The sequence below is a fragment of the Myzus persicae genome, unplaced genomic scaffold (genome assembly GCF_001856785.1).
Source record: "Myzus persicae strain clone G006 unplaced genomic scaffold, MPER_G0061.0, whole genome shotgun sequence".
Lineage (NCBI taxonomy): Eukaryota > Metazoa > Arthropoda > Insecta > Hemiptera > Aphididae > Myzus > Myzus persicae.
The window spans coordinates 226,099-248,107 of NW_019101002.1; the positions used below are offsets into that span (position 1 = coordinate 226,099).

General features: G+C 29.3%; 1 protein-coding gene across 3 annotated transcripts in view; it reads right to left on the reverse strand.

Annotated features, from left to right (window-relative positions):
* The window catches only part of LOC111027220 (prolactin-releasing peptide receptor), a 128,738-nt gene that overhangs the window by 101,040 nt on the left and 5,689 nt on the right, over positions 1–22,009 (reverse strand). For all 3 annotated transcript variants that reach the window (XM_022305492.1, XM_022305491.1, XM_022305489.1), the window contains exon 2: positions 16,399–16,814. In XM_022305492.1, the coding sequence (XP_022161184.1) occupies positions 16,399–16,785 (387 nt within the window). In that variant the 5' untranslated portion in view covers positions 16,786–16,814. The remainder of the gene's footprint in view (positions 1–16,398; positions 16,815–22,009) is intronic.

The window sequence follows — 22,009 nt, forward strand, 5'->3', positions numbered from 1 at the left end:
GTTCAAATACGTAATTATCTCGATTAATTTCCGTATGAATCTTATTTCCCATGTATGAATGTGCTCCATAACGTCACTTAGTTACCTACCTATGTCTATCAGAATACATCATAAATTATCTATGATCAATTAATAAAGGTAATCTTAATGATTTAGTGTTTTTTTAACTTTAAGCCTGATTCTAGATACTAACAAAAAATGTCCTTGAAAAACTAAACTAAGCTATAGTAAATAAGACTGTCATAGGAAACTATGGAGGAATACAAATCAAAAAAGTTGTGTGCTTACTATATATATTAAGTGTCCGTTTAAACTTATATATTTTTATATAGGCCATGTTACATTTACACACAAAAGTTGTAACCTATTTTTACTAATATTCTTTTTTGGGCAAAATATCGTTCTTATGGAATTATTTATTTATTTATTTATTTAAATAAAAAATCAGATCTTAATACCCAAAACAATAACAATAATATAAGTAATTTTGTACTATTAATTAATTTTTATAGTTTCTATTGTTTATTCTTAGGTCATAAAATAAAATTGGTGAGTTGTATTTAAGTGCAATAAAACACAGACAACAATTTATTTTTTCACAATATTACTATAATAAAAAAAACCATTTGCTTGATCGAAGCACTTTGTCAAAGTATATACTTGACTGTATTATTATTTTGGTGATATACATGAACACTGTTTGTCTAAAGACAAGAACTTCCTGTTTTGGTGTGATTTTTATTTCACCTCACCAAATTCGCGACCACCCCTTATTATACCAGTGCTAGTCACAATATAATACGCAATAGACATGATGCTACTTAAAATCTAGTATATTATGCGATCTTTAATCTATAATAAATACATTAAACAATTATACGATATTATATGAGTATAAAATGACCAAGTAGTAGTTAAACATTTTTACAGTATTATAATATGCTTAATAATACGAAATTATGATATTTTTAATTAATAGGTACTTTAGGAGATAATTATTTCAAATTAGAAAATAAAGGTGAATTTATATGACAGTATATTTAGGTGACTTCTGCGTGACAAGTAAATTATTGTTGTAAATTAGTGTCTGTGAGCTGCGGATCAGTACAATTTCAATGAAAATATTAGATCACAGTCAATATTTTTAACCCTCTTATTATTATATTATACAATATCGCATGACTGTAATAAGTTAGGTTAGATTAGATCTAAGAATGTAGGACTCAGATTGAACGGATCTTAACTTTGAAAATGGAGTTAGATTCACTTAAGTTTTTAGTTTTTATTGAACCGTATTTAACTGTTCACAATATGTTTATTTGTAAACAATTTATAAATAAAAATTAATTTATATTTTATTTAAAACAACAAACATTAAAGTTCACTCCTGAAATACATTGAAATCTTGTTAATGAATCAAAATTAAATTTCAAAATCGAAATTCACCAAGCCTGAGTTTTGTCAGTTGACATTATTATCCACTTAAGTGTCATTTTGTGGATCTCGAAACTGTTATACCATATTCTGATACGCACCTGTGCGTACGGAAGTGTATTGTCAAGTGAGCCAATAATCCTATGGGACTTGTGTGAAGAAAATATTTCCATATTAGACTCACATACCACACGTCTTATTGTAAATATTGTGAAAATAATAATAATGACTCTATTGGCACAAAACATTGCCCCTCGAAAAATTGATGTCTGGTAACACTGCCGACGTGACTACAATATTGTGATTTATTTTTTTTATACAAAACGAGCTTTCACCTAAGTAAATAAGGTGCATATAATATAACATACTATTATACAGAATAACAATACAATAATACTAAAACAACATAACATATGAGCTACAGAGATTGGACAAATGTAAGTTCCAACACGAGACCTTACAAGTAAAAAAACACATAATATGTTAGTTCCTACATGGTAAAAAAATGTGAGTACCTATGTAAGTTCCTATATGGGACATGACAGAAAAAATTATTATAGTTTATAATTATACTTCACAGATTAATATTATATGAAATATAGTATACTTTTTTGTAACAATTATTAAAATGTATACAAACCTACAAACCATATAAAATATACAATTTTTTTCACAATTATGAAATATTATATTAAAATTTATGAAAATGTATTTATTTATTATCATATTTATAACTTATAATGTCATTTTTTTTTTATATTTAGTTTTCTTGACAAAGTTGTCTAACTTTTTGATAACATTTTTTTAATAGTTTAACAGATGATAATGCATAATATTATATAAAATATGGAGTTATATTAGGTATATTAAATTATAAAATGTATGAATATGAAATATAATTATAAAATATAGTAGATACAACATTTTTTTCTACAATGTACGCACTGAAATTATATACTTATTTATTTCATTGCAGTATATTTATGTAGGAATTAACATACGTCATTTTTTACCTGTTACTCTTGTGTAGGAGATTATAATTCCCCGAGGGATTCATATATTAAGGAATAGAGGTTCTAGTTTGCTAGTTCCATTAATTGGTTCATTAGACATAAAATTGGTTGACAGGGGGGAATATTGAAACGAGTTTCATAGCAAATAAGACGTGAAAGCACTTTAAAATTAACAAGTGAAAGAAGAGAGGAATCATCAACAGCACAAGAGATGTGAGGAAGGAAATTCTACGAGATTAACGACGGTCAGCTAAAGTAAATAGTTTGAGGTATTGTCGCATTATACCAGCGTGGTTAGGTGCCGGTACGACTTGCGGTTGACAAGGTTTTCCGACAGCGGAAATCGTCGGTGGTCAGGCAGACCGGTGTCTATCAGGGATGCGTTCGTGACGATGGCATGAAATCGCTTCAACAGGACAAAAGTCGTGGTGACTGGCCACCACAACGTTACCACTTGAATTATAGTAAATAGAGTAGTTATAAGTCATATTCTCAAATGGTCTTAAAGTAAATTCGAATAGAATATGACTTTTTTTTTTTTTTTTTTTNTTTTTTTTTTTTCTATGGTACCGGTCCTCGATACCATAGAAAAAAAAAAAAAAGTCATATTCTATTCGAATTTACTTTAAGACCATTTGAGAATAAATATTACTGAGGCAAACAGCATAGCACTAGTCTCGTTTCTATTTTAGTGTATGTATACTTTATTTATGATGATATAAGATGATACGTATGGTTATTATAATTTTCAGTCACAAAAACAAGATATTCAATAATTATTTTTAAATTTCAATTTTCAGATGGTATTTATCAGATATCAGGCGTAGCGCAATCCATTTGCAAATCAACAGATTTAATATAGCCGATTTGCGCCTCAAATCATAGCCCATATATTAGGAGTGACCCAATTGGTTCCCATTTGACCAATTTGGTTTCAGCTTGTGTTCTGGTCAAATAGTTACGATTTTCATTCTTTGCAATAGGAAATCATATGTATGTTTAATGGGTACAAAATATAAATGTACCTACAATTCATAGTATTACACAATAAAATGGCAATAACTTGTTGTATTGGCGTTACATTAAATTCCCAAGTAATAATGCTAGGAAACTTACCAGCAAACAGGAAAGAAATAACCAATACTTGAAAAACTGTACTATGGTATGACTGAGTACATTGATGAGAAACTTACACAAATTTAATATTTGCAGAAAGTTTGCTTCAAATTCGCAAATTAACGATATTACATTTTATATATTTTATTTTATTTTTTTAACACACATTACCACAAATTTTCAACTTTAAAATTGACCGTCCTAAGCCTTACCTTAATAAAATACCTTTTTCAAAAGGGTACCAATTCGGCATGGGGGGCTGGAGCTCGGGAACCAATTCGGTACCAGCCAATATATTATATGTTTCCAATTTAAAAGAAGTAAAGATCATTCAGCGTTATAACTATAAAACGTAAAATAATAGGTAGTTTATCGTTGCTCGTGCTTATCAAAATTGTGAAATCCCAATCGATAAACATAATTTCATGATTAATTTATCATTTGTAATATCTGTGTCATGTTGCAATTATGAGTAGTGAAAACTTTTAATAATAATGCAATTTAATATAAGTATAATACAAGTGAAATAAAGTTGTTGGTTACCTGTTTTAAACATAATAACGTGAATCTAGCAATAAGAATCTTGTTTTCAGAGGTATTAGTTGGCGTTTTGTTTAAAAAAAAATGTATGTAAGCTAATAATAGTCAATTATTTTGTAGATTGATATTATGTGTAGTATTTATTATTAATTTTGATTTTATATAAAAATGTATCTTATAATGAATTGTACTAATTACTATCATAGATTTCATTAAAAATAATAAGAAATCGCGTTGAAAGATTGGAACATAAGACCTTTATTATTTCGAAAATGATGAACTTTAATCGAATTTTTCTTAAACACATACTGGTGACAACATCACATACCGAATGGGTGCATTTGAGATATAAATCAGGGTCTTAGGTTTTTATTTTGGGGCGCAAATGGGCTACAGTGCTAATACACGCATATGATGTAGACCCTTCTTATGCGTATATTTGTGAACCAATAACCTTTTATCTACCTTAGGTCCTTATAGAATTTATGATGGTATTACTGGGTACTTTACCTTATGGGGTACCTATATTAAATTTTATGTCATTTTTCTGAAATTAAGTTTCCAAAAATAGAAAGTGCCGTCAATGCGCTGTTCTTTCCACGTTTTTCATTGGATTTTCAAAATTTTATTTTTTTTTGGAAAAATATTACAATAAATATCCACAAAAGTATTAAGTAGATACTTGAACGAGGTGAAATACAATATTTATCGTCTAACAGAAACTTACGAGTAAACTAAGTTTATATGGTCGTAGATATTATTTATTAAGGACTCATGAGACAACATTTACCGATAGACAAGTACTATTTATTTATCTCGCTCTCTATCAAATTATGATACTATAACCTATTAATATATGAAGGAGTTGCCAATAACAAGTAACCACACTACTGTAACAGTTCAGTAATTGACGTATAACTGTATAAATAGTACAACATATTTTGTTAATAATCAATATTCAATGATGGCTTTGTTTATAAAAGGTAAACGGGATACAAATATGGTAAGTTTTTATCAACATAAAAACAATTTTACTTAAAAAAAATGCAAGTATAGATGAAATTCGTTGGTAATGTTTGAAACGTACGTGCTTGCAGACTACTTTATACAGCCTATACAGGTCTAATTCTAAAGTGTTGAACGAAGAAAACATTTTAAACGCTGACCAGATCTCGACATAACCATAAATCGTGTAGGTAGGTTTATAGTAATACAGAAATAAATCATGAAATAGTAAGTGTTTTACGTAAACGGAAGCTTTGGAAAATCTTTACATAGGAACAGACAAAAAAAAAATTTTAAAGAGTCATCAGAAAACACTCGACTTATTGATGGTTTAACTTAAGATTATTTTAATGTAATTAATAAATCAGTTTATATAAGTACCCACTGGCGTAAAGATCTCCCTCCATCCCGAATTCCCAAATACCTAGCTGAAGCTGGCTCTAGATACACCAGAAACTACTTTGACTACAAGTAACGAACCATTTATATCATTAAAAATGTATTAATTTTTGCTTATACAGTTATACAACTTATATTACATTTTTATGTAGCAACGATTTATATGAATAGCACATTTCAATTTTGAGCTAGATTTTTGAGCAAATGTTTTATTAACATGGTTTTAAAAATGGTCATTTACCATAAATATATATTTTACGATCGAACAAAACATATGTGTAGGCGTTTTATTCAATAATACACAAATGCAAACAATTAGGCTTAGTTTTTTCAATACAACTTTAAACTATTAATTGAAAAAACAATAAGTTTAGAAGTCAATGAAGTTTGGGCTTTGAAGCAAATAATTGGTTGACCTTTTCACCCTACACAGACTTGATATAGGAACATTAAACGATTTGGTCTATCTACTGAAAACAAAAATAATTCAAGTATTTGTAAGTAGATTCAACATTGGTTTGGCTTATTAATTTTTAAAACCCGTTCAATAGTATCCAATTGTTTCACTGAAGATTTAATTTAATGGCCGAATGTCTAATTGACGAAAGATTAATTAAATATTGTGGTTATTTAGTAGACAACTATATATCAGAGAAAAGTGTTTTTAATTCTTCTAATCCTACATTATGGGCATGCAATTCACAGAGAGTTCAACTAACGACGAATGCATGTGAATCGTTCCACTCATATTTTAATAAAAACTTTTATTCTGATTCTCCGTTAATAATAATAAGTTGGTAAAATATTATATGTTATGACACCGAGTCTGAAACGTACGCATATCAACATTAATGCCGTTAAAAATCCCCCAAAAAAAACAAAAGCACAGAACATTATGAAAAAAGTATACCTATGTATAGATCTGATGAAATTATTAGTTATTGGTTTGTAAAAAGCATGAAGTGTGGAGATTTAAAAAACAATAGTTTGTACTTTCAGCGACGACTTAGTAAATCATTTTCAGTAAAAAAATAATAATTTGTATTGTGTTGTTACTTTTCAAATTAATTTTGTAACAAATAATAATTCATATATAATATGCATAATAGTTAATGATGTATAGTTTAATATTAACCTTTGAATATTTTTTATATATCTGGGTGAAACAGGAATCATGGGAATTTACTAAGGTTTGACTTACATTTTTCAAACCTATACTAATACATATAGGTACATACAATAACTTTTAAATAATCGTTTTAGTAGCATATGCAGTTGTGAATATTGATTTAATACACATATTAATTATTTATACTTAATCAATATCGTGAATAATATAGGTAACTGGTGTGCATCCTTCTTTGACGAGCCACCCGGCACGTAATGCTCAGAAACTCTGTGGCGCTTTCGTCTGGCCTGAGATTCGTTTCGCCAACAATTCGTCATACTACATAACTAATCCAGTCAATAAAAAGCCTCAAACATTTCTTGCAATAAATACTAAAGTTTATTAACTTGGTAGAAGGTTTCGTCTGGGGGCGACACTAATTAACCAAGAAAAATCGCTCTATTGGATTTTCCCTGATAATTTATGGTTTTTCAATAATATCTTCAAAAATATTGATTTCACAAAAAAATTATTTTTATAAAAATTAAATTTCGTCAAATTTTTTATAAGAAAGTTTTTATTCAATATAAATACTCTTTATTTCAAAAAATATAAAAAATTTTGAAAAACAAATTTTTTTCATAGTTTCTTGTCAAAACAACAATAAAAAAAATATATTATTATTTTTTAATATTTTTACCCTCAACATTTTTAAGTTTTTTTACTTTTTTGATAACAACATACAATTTTAATTTCATATTCCGAAGCTGAATATTTTTTTGAGTATCTCGATACATAATCGAATATAGGATTTATGAACTTTTGGACTTATAAGTTATATGTTTTTAAAACTTAAATTATAGCAGTGTGGATAAGTAAGCAGTCACATTTCAAAATTATAGTCCACTACTTTAAATACTTAGAACTAGAGCATGGACTTTTATGCACTAAAAAATCATCGAACTCATTTAAAAATATGCACTTATGCATCAAAACATTTAAAATTTACTGGGTTAACTCCTGTAAAAACATATTTCTATGAAAGAAAATTACACGTCCATGATACACTATAAAATGACATTGCTTCTTCACATATTTTCATTATTTTCATTACTTTACTTAATTAAATATTTTATGCACCTGTATGTATAAAAAAAAACATTAATACAGCCACACAGATTTCATACCACATTCAAATTTAATCTAATTGTTTATATTGATTCAAAAGAAGTATTTACCAAAGTGCTTAATTTTTGATAAATTATACTAATCAATGTTCAATGATAAATTAACCAATAAGGCCGGACATAAAATCGATCCACTCGTCGTACAATATGGTGCTTCTACTAAAATAAGAGACGCATTTATACCCATGTAAATCCACTATTATTATTCCAAAAAAATACATAAAACATTTTTTTAAGAACGAATTATTTCATACCCTATTTAAATGAATTCCGATGAAGGAATACGGAAAACAAATAATCTGTCTTATATACAATTACATAGAACCCACACATTTTTACATGTTATTAGTGGTTTTGATACAGTATGACGTTTTTTAATGTCAGGAAACTTGAATATTTTAAACAATTAAATAATATCCGATCTCGTTCGTCCTATTGTCCGTATCATGAAACTGGATAACGAGGACCCACAATTTCTTATTACTTAGTGTAATGAATTCTGTTCATTCTTAAATTTTCGTAATTTTCTTGTTAATTAGATATTATTTAATACAATACAATGTAATTGAGCTCATCCAGTATTTAATATAAATAAATAAATAAATATCCGAAACTTCAAAATGTCGTAGACCTATTTAATATTCCACATTCATTTCCAAATGACATTTTAAAATCAGGCGAAAATTATGTTTTATGTACATAAACTTTATTGTACACATGAACAAGAGAATTCTATTAACAACTATTTTTACCATTCCTGTATACGAAATGCATCCGAAACAAAATTTAATTTTGCAGGATTGCCTCTTGCACAGGAAGCTTTAAAACATTTATTCCGAACATCAGGTGCAGACATGGTACGGACGTGAAATCAATGCAGAGGATTGGGGATGGAAACTACCAAAATACGGATTACAACCCATATAGGTACTTGCCAATCTATGAACCAGGGCCAAAAAGTTTTTTGGAAAATATTTTTTCCTTGAGTCGAAAAATTGTGGATTGGCCTGTAGCTGATTGCAATTAATAATGTTTAATTGTTCAGTTGCATGTAGAACATGTTACAGTGAATCATATGCATATAAATGCACAATATGATGAATAGTTATCGAACAGCTGTTCTATATCGATGAGTGATACGGATTCTATTTACGAAGGTCGAAGAGGAAACCACGATAAAACGAAAAAAAATTTGAATATAAATTATTTAGAAAACCGTGATTATAATATAAATATGTAGATAATAATTTTGTAAGTATCTGTTATCTGTTTATAAAAGTATGTTGTTTACTTTTATTTCAGATGAAGAGTTGTGTGATTTAATCAGTTATTAAGATTACAAAGAGTTTAAAAGTAAACGTTTCAAATGAAGAAAAAAATTTTAAATACCTACCTTTAAATAATATGAAATAAGTTTTCTTTATTTTTACCAATACGTTTTTTTTATTTATTCTATTTCTTAATCATGTTTATTATTTTAAATATTTAAATATACCTAAGAATAATACATTTTATGATATTTATGCAACTCAAAATTATTTTACTTTAATTTAAATAATCTAAATCACACTCTTCAAAAAAAAAAAAAAGTTACTTGTTTAAATGTTGACTATTCAGTATTAATTACTGCATCCGCAACATTAAGGCACCGCAAATTATCTGAGTTCGCATGCATCACTATATATTAATTATGTGCATATTATGTATATTTGTCGCCGACCGCTCGCCCGATCGCTCGCCCGACACACACACGTCACAAGCACACACGGTTACAAACACAATATTCGTTGATTAAATTTCATTTAAATCCACACACACACAATAATTTCTTATAGTCTGACCAAAAAACCGCATAACCAACAATATAATAATTGATTACTTAAGCGAAATCGATGCAAAAAATTTCACTCCTCCCGACCGCACCGCAAACGCCAGTACAAAGTTATAATCAGAAATCTTCATCACTCTACAATCATACTGATATTTCAAACGGCTTTTGAGCTTGGCTACGCGCTTAGCTAATATCAAAATGAACCATAGCCTTTTACTACTGTTCCACATATAACTGGCTCTTTAAAAGAACAACAATGAAATCTTCAAGATTAATACAGTGCTTCACTTTTCAGTGGTGAATTGTGATTCAAAAAACCACATGCAAAACGAAATAGCCCTCCCCAATGCCACACTTGTCGAGCTTATGGCCATATGCGTTACTACTATAGCCTCAGTGCGTTAAATGCAACAAAGTAATATCAGCGAACTGATAAATGCACCAAAGATAGCAGCCTCCCGACTAAATGTGCGTTATACTCTGGAGCACATACAGCATCAAACAAAGATTTTATCATTTACAAAAAACTAACTGAATCCACACACAAACCAAAAAAGGTAATTATCCAAACACAACACGTCCCCCCACGTGTATCCAAGTCACTCTCGTCCGGTCAATCATACTCCAGCATAACAGCTGCTCAACCAACATCCAGTACTCCAGATGCAACTTCAACAATTTTGAAGGAACTCAAAACATTATTAAGCCCATTAATCCTTCTGCTAACCGTAATTATAAAATATAAACAGACTCACAACAAAATTCCCATAACAGTCGTTATCTCCGATATTAAATTTCTCATCCACAAATAGTATTTTTTTTTTATTATTATTAAATAAACATGCCTCGGTGTCTATTACCATTGGCATACAAGGATTTTTAAGGTTAACCATGTCTTAAGATACAGTATTTACACAAACAAATTACAGATCATAAATTATTGATAAGATTGGTCTTAATTAAAAGAGTTATCATGTGGCTTATGTTATCTGGGTGGAGGTCTTCCGACATAATATTTGATACCCCAGCTTCACTTTTGTCCATTTCAAATGAATGGGACTCGGATACAATGTGTTTGATTGATAGGAGCGTACCGCAACTGATGCATATGAGTGGGTCTTCTTTCTTCACCAAGTACTGGTGTGTAGCGACGTGTGTCCCATACGCATTATATTTATTGCGGTTTCTGTCCTCTTTGCATGGTCTGATGGACATTATCTTATTTAATTCCCTTGCTTTTTGTACCTATAGAAATATCCGTAACCATAATCTCGTTTGTTCAATGTATTTTATCATCTAATTATATACCTATTGAACTTGTAATAGCATGCTCATATTTTTCCTATTCTATAATAAATATTTATGCAATATGCATCATCAATAATAACAATAAAACCTGGAGGTAATTAGCACATAATAATAACTATGCATTCAAATAAGAAAAAATATTTTTACATTTCGGAAAAATATTTAATTTCTAAGGTTGTCACTTACAAATGATTGAGAATATCTGGTATATGGAAGATCTCGCATAAGCCGACCTTATTCCGAGTTTATCAAACCTCACTATAAAATTCAAGGATGAACGTTTTCGTAAACTTGCCACCGAAATTCATATCGGCGAAATCCAGTGAGTATGCCGAGTAGTATTGTTTACGGCGAACTCGCTATTTAAGTATTTAACTCGATATTTTTAGAAAGCAAATCTTAAGAAACGTTCGTGGCAGTTTTTTTCTTGTCCGTCTTTACCATCCGATTCTCGATCGCGTATTTATTTAATTTTTCCACGTCCGAAGGTTCGACGAATTTCGACCTCAAATCTCAATCTATAACCTGCCATTTTTATAATCACCGTTCGAGTGCATAATGTGTTGTATGTGGTTAGTGGTTACAAACTTACAAACATATCTATTACCTATATGATATCTGTGTTCTATATAGGATTTCAAAACCAGTCCTTATCACCTCCTATCCGACAGCATGCAGCACGTCGAAATAGGATACACAGTCACCATTATTATAGAGCGGTTCCTTTAAGGAATAGATATTTTAGTTTATAAATTATAATTCAATTTAATTAATTAATTTTTCATATTATTGATTATGTCCATAAGGATATGTTATAAGAAAATTAGAAGAAACTCTCGATACAATCATAGAGTAACTACCCTCGTGACAGTTTTTAGTAGGTATCTATAATAGATAAATAATAAATTATTTTGTGCATTATTTCGTCGGTTCGTTAATAATTTATCCGTCAGTGACAATAATAATATGCGCATTTTGATGGGATCATAAAGCACCAATCAATGTGTCTGATATTATACTGTATCAGGTTACTAAGTTAGGTCAGGTCGGGTCCATGCTTTACTTTGTGATGAAGCCTATTCAAAAGTTATTGATATTGCAAAGAGCATTAAAATTTCCAAAAATAGTGTATACACGCATGTCCAAGTAATACGATAATTTATTATGTTACCTATCGGTTGTTAAAAATATTATTATTTTAATTATTTTTTATGTACGATTTTTTCACAAATGGTATTTTCAATTAAATTTTTTTTAATGAACGTGCAATAAGTGCGATAGTGTTATTTTTAAAATGTGTGAGCAAATAGGCGTCTCATAATACGTAGTACGCCTATATACGTGCATGCACATTTAGATGCTTTAATATATCTATTTTGAGCAAATATAGGTATTAAGTACAATATAATGAACTATCAGAAATTAATAATAATGTTTGTGAACAATTTGAATATAGGTCATTAGAAAACTTAGAAAAAAAGGCAATGTTCAAAATAGTTAAAATTTTTCATGCGTAACCTAAATTTATCTTATTACACTATACACTGTATCTGTATTGCTTATTTTAACAGTGTCCAAAAATAGTGTATAATACCAAAGTACGTTATATTATTTATTTTATAAATTAAATTTAAAAGTCGTGTGCTAAATATTGCTTTTGCCAAACTAAAATTCAATTCAGTTTAAACATTCAAATAAATATTATTTAGGATAAGTTTACTCAAATAATAACCTTTAATTTATGCCAGGTTAGTTATTCTAGATGATTTAACAGAATTTATTTTTTAAGTTGACCATAAACATCTGGCTGCAAAAATGATTAACTTTAATAAATCACTTTACCTTATATATAGATAATATTTACTTATAAATATATCAGTTTTTGACAAATTATAAATATTTTATAAAAAAAAATGTAGGTGGGTAGTATAATTATATATTAACCACAATATTGTATAATAACAAATATAATAACAATTACAATTTAAATTAAAGACCACTAATCCTTAGTTTTTAAAATAAAAACATGGTTACTTTAAAAAATATCCAAAAACTGTCTGGTTAATATAATTTTATAATAATAATAAACTTACCTTAATCAAATAAAAATAATTTATACCATTTAAAAATTAGAAATTTATGAACGAATATACAATGTCATTAAATTAATAAATTTCTCATGGGAAAAAATATATTTTAATTTTATCTTTTAGTTTTACATTTTGAATGTAAATATTCATAAAATATACAAATTACCATTCAACTCTCATTACAATAGACATAATTAGTTATATTCAAGTCCACACATAACGTTTATTTGTTGCGTCTAATATTTAATTTACAGAAAATTAAATTATCTCAAAAGTACTTCAAAGTTGTCTTAAAATATCATTATTGTTTTAAATTATTCATTTTAAAAATTTTTTCAAATAGATAATAATCAAATTTTCACAATACCACTAGCACTACTTACTTTTGAAAAACAGTATAACTGAAGGAATTAACTCAATAACTCGTGTAATAACCAATAACCATGTAAATTATAAATTTTCTTAAATATTAAAATTTAGAATACCTAAGCACATTTTCATAAAATATAATATATTAATATGTCTTTAGTCTTGGCATTTATATTTGACAAATTATATTTGGTAAACAGACAAACATTGAACAAGTAATGCGCCCTAAAAAATGATATTTCTGTAAAAATGTTATTAAAGTTGTGTTTTATAATTTAGTTTCGCTGTTGAATTAGATGAAATGGAATTTTGATGCTTTTGTCAGTTTATTTTACAAGAGTAAGGAGCATTAGCTGCAGGATTGAAATAGACAGATCGACAATTCGTCAATGTCTTCGTTGACACCAACTACATTTACTGATTTTAATAATTAATCATCGTGTTACGTAGGTAGTAGGTACATACAATTCTCAACCATATGCCTTCGTTGAGCAATTGACTGACAAGGGTACCGGTAGCCGGTGTTTATTTTTTCACAATTATACCAAAAGTAGGTTAGAGCCTTGGGGGATGCAGTGTTGATGGTTTTATTCAACGTCTATTAACTATTTCAGTCATTGACATAGTATTTTAACCACTTAATGAAAAATCGAATATGAATCAGCGATCAGTCTATTATTACTATTGCAGTTTAAACTAATAAACTAGAGTTAATAAAAAAACAATACTAAGGAACACTATTTGGTAAGGTCGCTGTTTTAGGAATAAATATACAAAATAACGTCTAAATTTTTATTGTACTTCAAGTGTAATATTAAGAATATTTCTTGATAAAGATAACAATATGTAGATAATGAGTAAATAATATATTTTTCAAATGATTAGGAACAGCCATTATTACCTACCTACTATAAGTTGTTAAGAAAATTATTTGTTTTGAAATGTTGATGTATCTAAATCGACATTTGAACATGAAGTTTCTAAGTTCTCATCATATATTATGTACTAAGAATAATAATAGGTTTATAATGGATATAATAGTCAATGGTTATACGATGGATGTAATATTTATCACTAAGAAGTACTACCGTATTATACTAATCAATCGGACAATATTTACAAATAATAATAATAATAATGTGGTAGTAAATTAATGTTGTTTACTATATAATTTTCAAACCATCATAATAACTTCACATAAAGGTAGGTAGTAAATAGTTCCTCCCTAAACGCCATGGCATAAAAAATCAAAGTATATTTTAATATAGGATAATAGGGGGTTTAACTGTTTAAGTGTAGGTACTTAAAAAATATAGAAACAAGAATAAAACCTCGATTTGGTTATATAATGGGCCATTTGTTTGAGCAATGTTCGATGAATCACCCTGATCAAAGTGTATACGTTGTACATAATACATACCTCTACGTTATAAATACTGCCCATATTTTAATGCAAAGTGCATTATTTTGTAGATGCTCAAAGACAGTACATTTGAAGTACCTAGGTAATTAGTTTCGTGTAACAGATACTTCAAAGGTAAAACTTTTGTTTTGTATTTTTTAGTTAATTTTCATTTAATTGTATTAATTTTTAGCTTAATATTATATTATGCTTATAAACTATACACGCTTTTAGTGTAAATTAGGGGATTCAAGTTATTGCAAGAAATATTATTTTCACTGTTTTTAGGTTTTTAAAACTAAATGTCAATAACGTTCTATAAATGAAAGCGCCTTTATATTTATCTCCAACCATTATCGGATGTGATCTGTGATCGCGTCTTACTCAAACAAATAACAACTAATTGGACAGCTCGTGTGATTAAGTATGTTATTTAGTTTTTGTATCATCATTAGATCAGAAAAATAAAGTGTTAAGACCGTACAATTTCGATTTCAGAGAATTTTTTGATATTTTTTTTTAGCATTGGAATCCGGGCCCTAGACTTATAAATTATAACTTAATATTATAATTAATACACCAGCGAAATCGCCGATCGTCGTCTCGCAGATTATCCCGATTATTTCGGTGGACGATATTATAATATATAGCTGATCCTGTGCACTTTGTTGCCCGTTAAGAATGCCAACTCTATATGAGACTCGATAGTCGATGGTGCTAATGCGAGCAGTATATTATTCCTTCCTGCTGTGGATTGAGGACCCCGTTGGATGAGTACTTTGTATAAATAATATGTTTTATTTTTATTTTTATAGCGGACACGCCGATGAGCGACTATAAGTGCAACTCAGCCACATCGGTCGGCAATGTGCGAAAATTCAATTGTATACATGCTTATACAGTTATACCTGATCTGCCCGATGAACCACTGCAGTCAACCAACAAACAAAAAAAAATACCAATTCCTACTAAATATATTTATATTTCTCCTACAACCCAATAGCAACCGTATATAAACAAATATCCCCTTCATAAATCTTAAAATCCCTGTTTGAGCAACTCCTCAGGTCGGACCTATCGGGTCCAATTGTGAATCTAAACCATCAAGGACGTCACCCAAACGCATACAAAAAAATGCATTCAAATCGATCCAGTCGTTTACAGACTTAAAGACTACAGACTTGTGTAGTTCAGGAACACACACTCGTACAGTATAATTATAAATATGTTACTGCGAATGTCCGCAATTGGTGAGTGCTGGCAGTCACCGGTTAATATCGTCATACACCAAAGTCATTGGTGAATGTTGGCAAATTGATTAAATTTGTACTGTTTTTAAACATTTACTAGCGAATGTCGACATTTATTTAACGATATTGGTGAATGTTAGTACAACATTAACCAAAACCGTGTTAAGTATTTCAACACTCAACATTAACCAAAATCCAATGTAAATGCCAAAATCCACTAGTACATGTCTATAGTCTATACCATTTTAATTTTTCAACATTCACTGGGTGATTGTGTCAGCACTCACCGATTGCGGACATTCACAGTTACATAATATATAAAGAAATATTTTGTTAACATCTTTACCTGGAGCATCGGCAGAAAAAAACACAGGAACCGCCCAAATATCCAGTTTTGGACCAGCAACACCATGAGCGATATGGGCAGCACGGAAACGCACTCGACGATGCCCGTGACTGCCAGGTTGGCCACGTAAACGTAAACCGGGTCGGCCGCGTACAGCCGCTTCCTGGCCACGATGGCCAGCACGTACGCGTTGCACAGGGCGCCGGCCATGATGAGCGCGCTGTAGCCGCACACGAACGCCGGATAAGTGTGCCGGACGGACGGCCGCAGCTGTGGCCGGTTGAAGTCCGTCGTGTCGTTCCGGAAGCCCCGCAAGTAGTCGACCACCACGTCCACCCATTTGTGCGGCAGATCGTCGAACTGGCTGGCAGACTTTAGCTCGTCCATCGCTGTGCTGGGCTCTGCCGAGTGACCTCCTAAGCCAAACAGAATAGATAAAACGATCGCACATGATGTGGTGTTCGTCAATATTGATCGACATTTTCAAGACGACCGGATTTGGGTGATTGACACTATATTTGTAGGTACGGTTACAGAGGAAAAATAAAAAGCTTGGACGACTCCCACTATTATATGAGTAGAAACAACATTCAACTTGGCGGATTATGTTGGGTCAGTAGGTATAGCCATTCAATTTTGTAGATAAACCTACAGTCGAGACTCGATAACACGAATCTCAAGGGAAATACAAATACATTTTACTTATGTATTATCCGAGTAATTATTACCTCAAACACAACTTTAAAAAAATCAAAGGACAAGAAAAAATAGTTATCCATCGAGGGACGTCTGGCTGATGTGAACATCGGAACTAGCAATTTTGAACAAAAAATATGTATATAAAATGATGGTTTATTAAAGAAAATAAACATCACATAATCAAAAACAAAATATTCAAATTTTTTTTAGAAAAATAATTCTTTATTTAAAAAACCATATTAATTAACAAGGTTAATAAATTAAAAAATGAGGTAACTGTGGGTAACGCTCTTTTGTGCATTAGCCATTAGGTGTCTAAAGACTAAAGAGTCACTGTGATGAATCATTATATACTAAAATCGGTTTTTAGCGAAGAATGTCTGTTAATTTTACTAAGTAGGTATATTTTATGATATTATTGTAATCTATTTTACTATTAGGCTTTCGTACTACAGTTGTAGGTTAAATTCATTGTTGTCGGAAAAATTGCATTTGAAAATGTCATTGTGTAATATTATTTGTTATTATATACCTAATAATACACTAAACGTTTCAAGTACCTACGAATAATACTTTTAAATTAAAAGAAAATAACTGAAATCGTTATTCTTGGTTATAAATTATAATATGTAATTTCGTCCGAATTTGAACTTAAAATAACTATAAAAACTGTATTTATACATTTTTTTAGATTTTTTTGGTTAAAAAATAAAACACTTACGTGGGACTTGGTTTAAATTTCAAACATATTTTTTATTTTAACATTTAAAAAAAATTTTAAATACGAAATGATTTTTACATTTTAGATTTAATAAATGTGATCAAAACTTAAATTTAAATGCTTAAAAACCCCTTCGTGTTTCTATACCACGCGCGAATGAAGTGAAACTTCGTTACAGACTACAGAGGGTATGAAAAGAAGGTTAATCACGGCCAAATATTATGTTTGTAATATAAAATTAAATCATCAATTGAAATTAATTTATTATTTATATACAAAGATAAACTAAGACAAATTAGGTTTATTATTTATTACCATAGATACCTTAGGGTCCAAATGGACGATTAGATTTTTTCCAAAGACCTTATACTACTAGTCAAGCAATGAGTGTGTGAACAACATAGAGGGCGCTTTTTGATTACTCGTACACTCGTACACTCGTACCATAGAGTACACTCGGCAGTAGGGTAAGATATATAGATATATTTTAGATTTTAGATTATTGTATATTGTCGCGAAGAAAGGCTACATCACTATTTTTTTCCGTCATGACAGCCTACATCGCCGCCAATTTATGTTTTTACGCCGCATGGCTAAATAATATATTACAATAGTGATTTAGCTATTGTTATACGCCGCTCGTAATGCTGTTGTTATCAGTTAACAATTCTTGTCTACAGTCAGACTCACGAGGAGTGAACGTTCAAGGCTAATTGATGGGTGAAAATCCAAAACGTACAATTTGCAAAATTGACAAAATCGAGTTTCACATCGATTACTATGGAAAAAACATCGATAAATCGATTGGCGTCGTCGGAATAGATCTTAACAGTAAACGTACTATTTCCAGATTAAATCTGCTATTAAAAATTACCGGTTAATCCAAAACGAAACTTTTCCATACATAAAAATGATATTTAGAAAATCAAAATGTACTTTTTCTAGTTTTACGCCAAAACGTACTAGTGTCCATGTTAAAAGATTAGGCACCAATCATTAACTGTACCAAAACAAACTATTTCCGTAATTTAATCCAAAACGTGCTTTTTTATGTTATGCCAAAGTGTACTTACTATTGCCGTGTTGTAGTAGGTATAGGAAAATACATTTTAATAGTTTTTCCAAAGCGAACTATTTCCAATAAATTAATGGAAAATGTACGTTTTGGATGATTTCAAATTTTTAATGACTATAATAGGGTTTATACTTAATACTTAAAAATGATTTTTTTTAAATAGCTCCAACTATATATTTCATTTTGATCTTCGGTAAAATTACATTAGTTATAGAAAAGGAGAAACAGAAAATCGCTTCTCCTAAAAAATCAGTATTTTGGCAATAGTTTGGACTTCCACCCCTCAATTAAAGTTTTTGCCCAGCTTTAAAAAAAGCTACTAAAAATCGAAAGTTTCACATACCTATTAATAGTTTAGTATGAGTCAAACTATTTTGAAAATTTTATGTTGTAAATTAAATGGCAATATAAATATTCAGTGAAAATTTCATGTGACTACGGTATGTATGTTTTTAGAGTTCCACAAAAAAACCAAAATTGATTTTATCAAAAACCAATTTTGTATAAAAATGATTGTTTTTCCTCAATTTTTATCCTGTTTTTCTCAGTGCTTTTGAAAACTGCTGGAATTTTAAATGTCGATCTCCTGAAGCACTAACTGGATTCACTTTCTTGTTCTCGTCCGTATTTTTAATAATAAACAGGATTTAACTTTGTGGTTTTAAAATTGTTTGTAATATTTGACTAAATTGTAAGTAATCTTAAATTTCGCCAAACGAATACTCATCACGATCGTGATTGTGATCGCGCGTGGTTGATCAACTGTTTTGAACAGTCTATAAATTATAATCTCCTCCTTTAAAATATATTTCCCAGTTTATTTTCACTGTAAAAGTATTTTCGGTTATTTAATATATTTATCAACGTACAAAGATCCGCGATAAACTATTATCAATTTATTTTCAAGGTGCAAAATATTGTCCAAGGTATACAAACCAAACAACAGACATTAATAACTAATAAGTGTTAGTTTACCAAATTGTATACATAAGTTGTAACAGAGTTGACTACAAATTAAAAAGCTATAAGTTACCTACATCAAACTGCGCCAGGAAAATTTCATAACGATAACGCAAAAGTGTTATTAATGTAAAGCCGGACAAATCAAAATATTCACGTTTCACATATTATTATATAATATTAAGGGAAATAGAAAATAATTAGGCACCGATTTTTGTATTCATTTTATATTTTAATTGACGATTGTACGAACGACTAGACAATACTACTTACTGATATTTTGAAAAAAAATTATACCATTTTAGAAAAACCTGATTTTCGTTGGCAGATATTCCGTTATGATGAATTTCATATTTTATCGCATAAAAAACAGCAAACGTGTGGTGTTGATAAGTCAACAGGTGTACTTCAATATCGTTCGTCGGAATTTATGGATAACCTTTTTGAATCACATAATTTTTAGTTCATTGTAACATGCGTATATCGGTGTTTATAAACCAAGGCTACAATGCTCTAAGTTCTACGCCTTTATAAACGTGAGTCCTACACTTTCTGGATTCAAAGATTGATAAAATACCAATCCAAAAGTTAAAAGTGTCATACCAAATAATTTGATTTTGATACCTTTGTTACTAGCCAATATTCTTTCAATGGATGACTTAGGTGCTCTCTGAATTGAAAAATTATTATGATTGAAAATATATTAATTAATTAAAGTGTTTCATAATTTATTCTAATTCGAACTAGTATAGAGGTGATAGTACAAACTACATGGAGATTCACATCTGAAACTATTCTAGTCATATATCACATAGCGCAAGTTAATTCACACAATGTTCTTAGTCATTCTTGGAATTGTGTACAATTTGACACATGACAAAATATGTCCCTTATTACGGGGTTCTGTAGGTATATATATATATACAGGTGATCCATATTTCATTTAACATAAGACAGTCACTTATTTCTTTTACATAATTTTAAATAGTTATAAAACAACAGTTTTTTTGTATCGTTATCTACGATTTTTCAAGTTTATTATTCTTTTTTTATGACAACATGTCAACATGCATTATGAATTTCATATTCCTAAGCAGAATATTAGAATAATATTCCAAGCGTTAAAATGTATAACAATTAAATTTTAGGTAAATAAGTTATGCTTATAAGTATTTAAACTTTAAAGTGTAAGCAAATGGATAGTAGTTTACCAAAATTTAGAGAGGTTACTGTACCTATCTAAACTTTAAATGCTTATAACTGATAACCAACTCGTTAAAAATTCAATTTTTATGTATCGAAATTCGAAGTACTCCAAAAAGTAGGTATTCTGCTGTGGAATAAAGAGTTAAGAATGCTTGTTGTCGTTAAAAAAAATAGAAAAAATAAAAAACGATAACAAATAATAAAACTGTTGTTTTTTAAGGACTTAAAATAATTTCAAAAAAATAATTTCAAAAATGTTAATAGCTTTTGGAATAATGATAGTCCTAAACTTCTATCTCCCGATATACATAAAATATAAATGATACATACAATAGATATTATGTTCAAATGCTGTCCTTAAATTGTTATTGTTATAGACAAAACATTACTGAGTTATAATAGTTATATAATTATTAGATACACATCATACCAATCGGTAATCAATATATATATCAATATTGGTCCATACAACATATAAGTAATATTAAACAGCCAATAGGTATACGAATGGGTATTCTAATAAATCATATTACTTATCTGCATTGTATTATATTTTATATTATGTGAAATATAGAGTCATAACAATTTAATACGATAATATAGTTACTCGAATTTTGCCATCGATCATCGAAAAATATTGTACACTTGTTATAGTTAGAGTTTACGACACATCAATTTTAGATTTGATGCAATTATCAATTTAAAAAGTAGATATCATCCAACTATATATGGTGAAAATTACGTATCGTTATTTTAGAGTATATTAAAATTGTATTTAGCCAAGTTTGAACAATATATTTTTACTTTGGGTCTATTTTGGTGTAAATTAAATACACCCGTATCAAAGTTTAGGACTAAATAAAGTGATATTGGAGGTGTAGTAATTAGACTAAAACACAACAGAGTGTAATTATAGGTAGTTATACAAGTACAAATGTCTCGTACGCTTC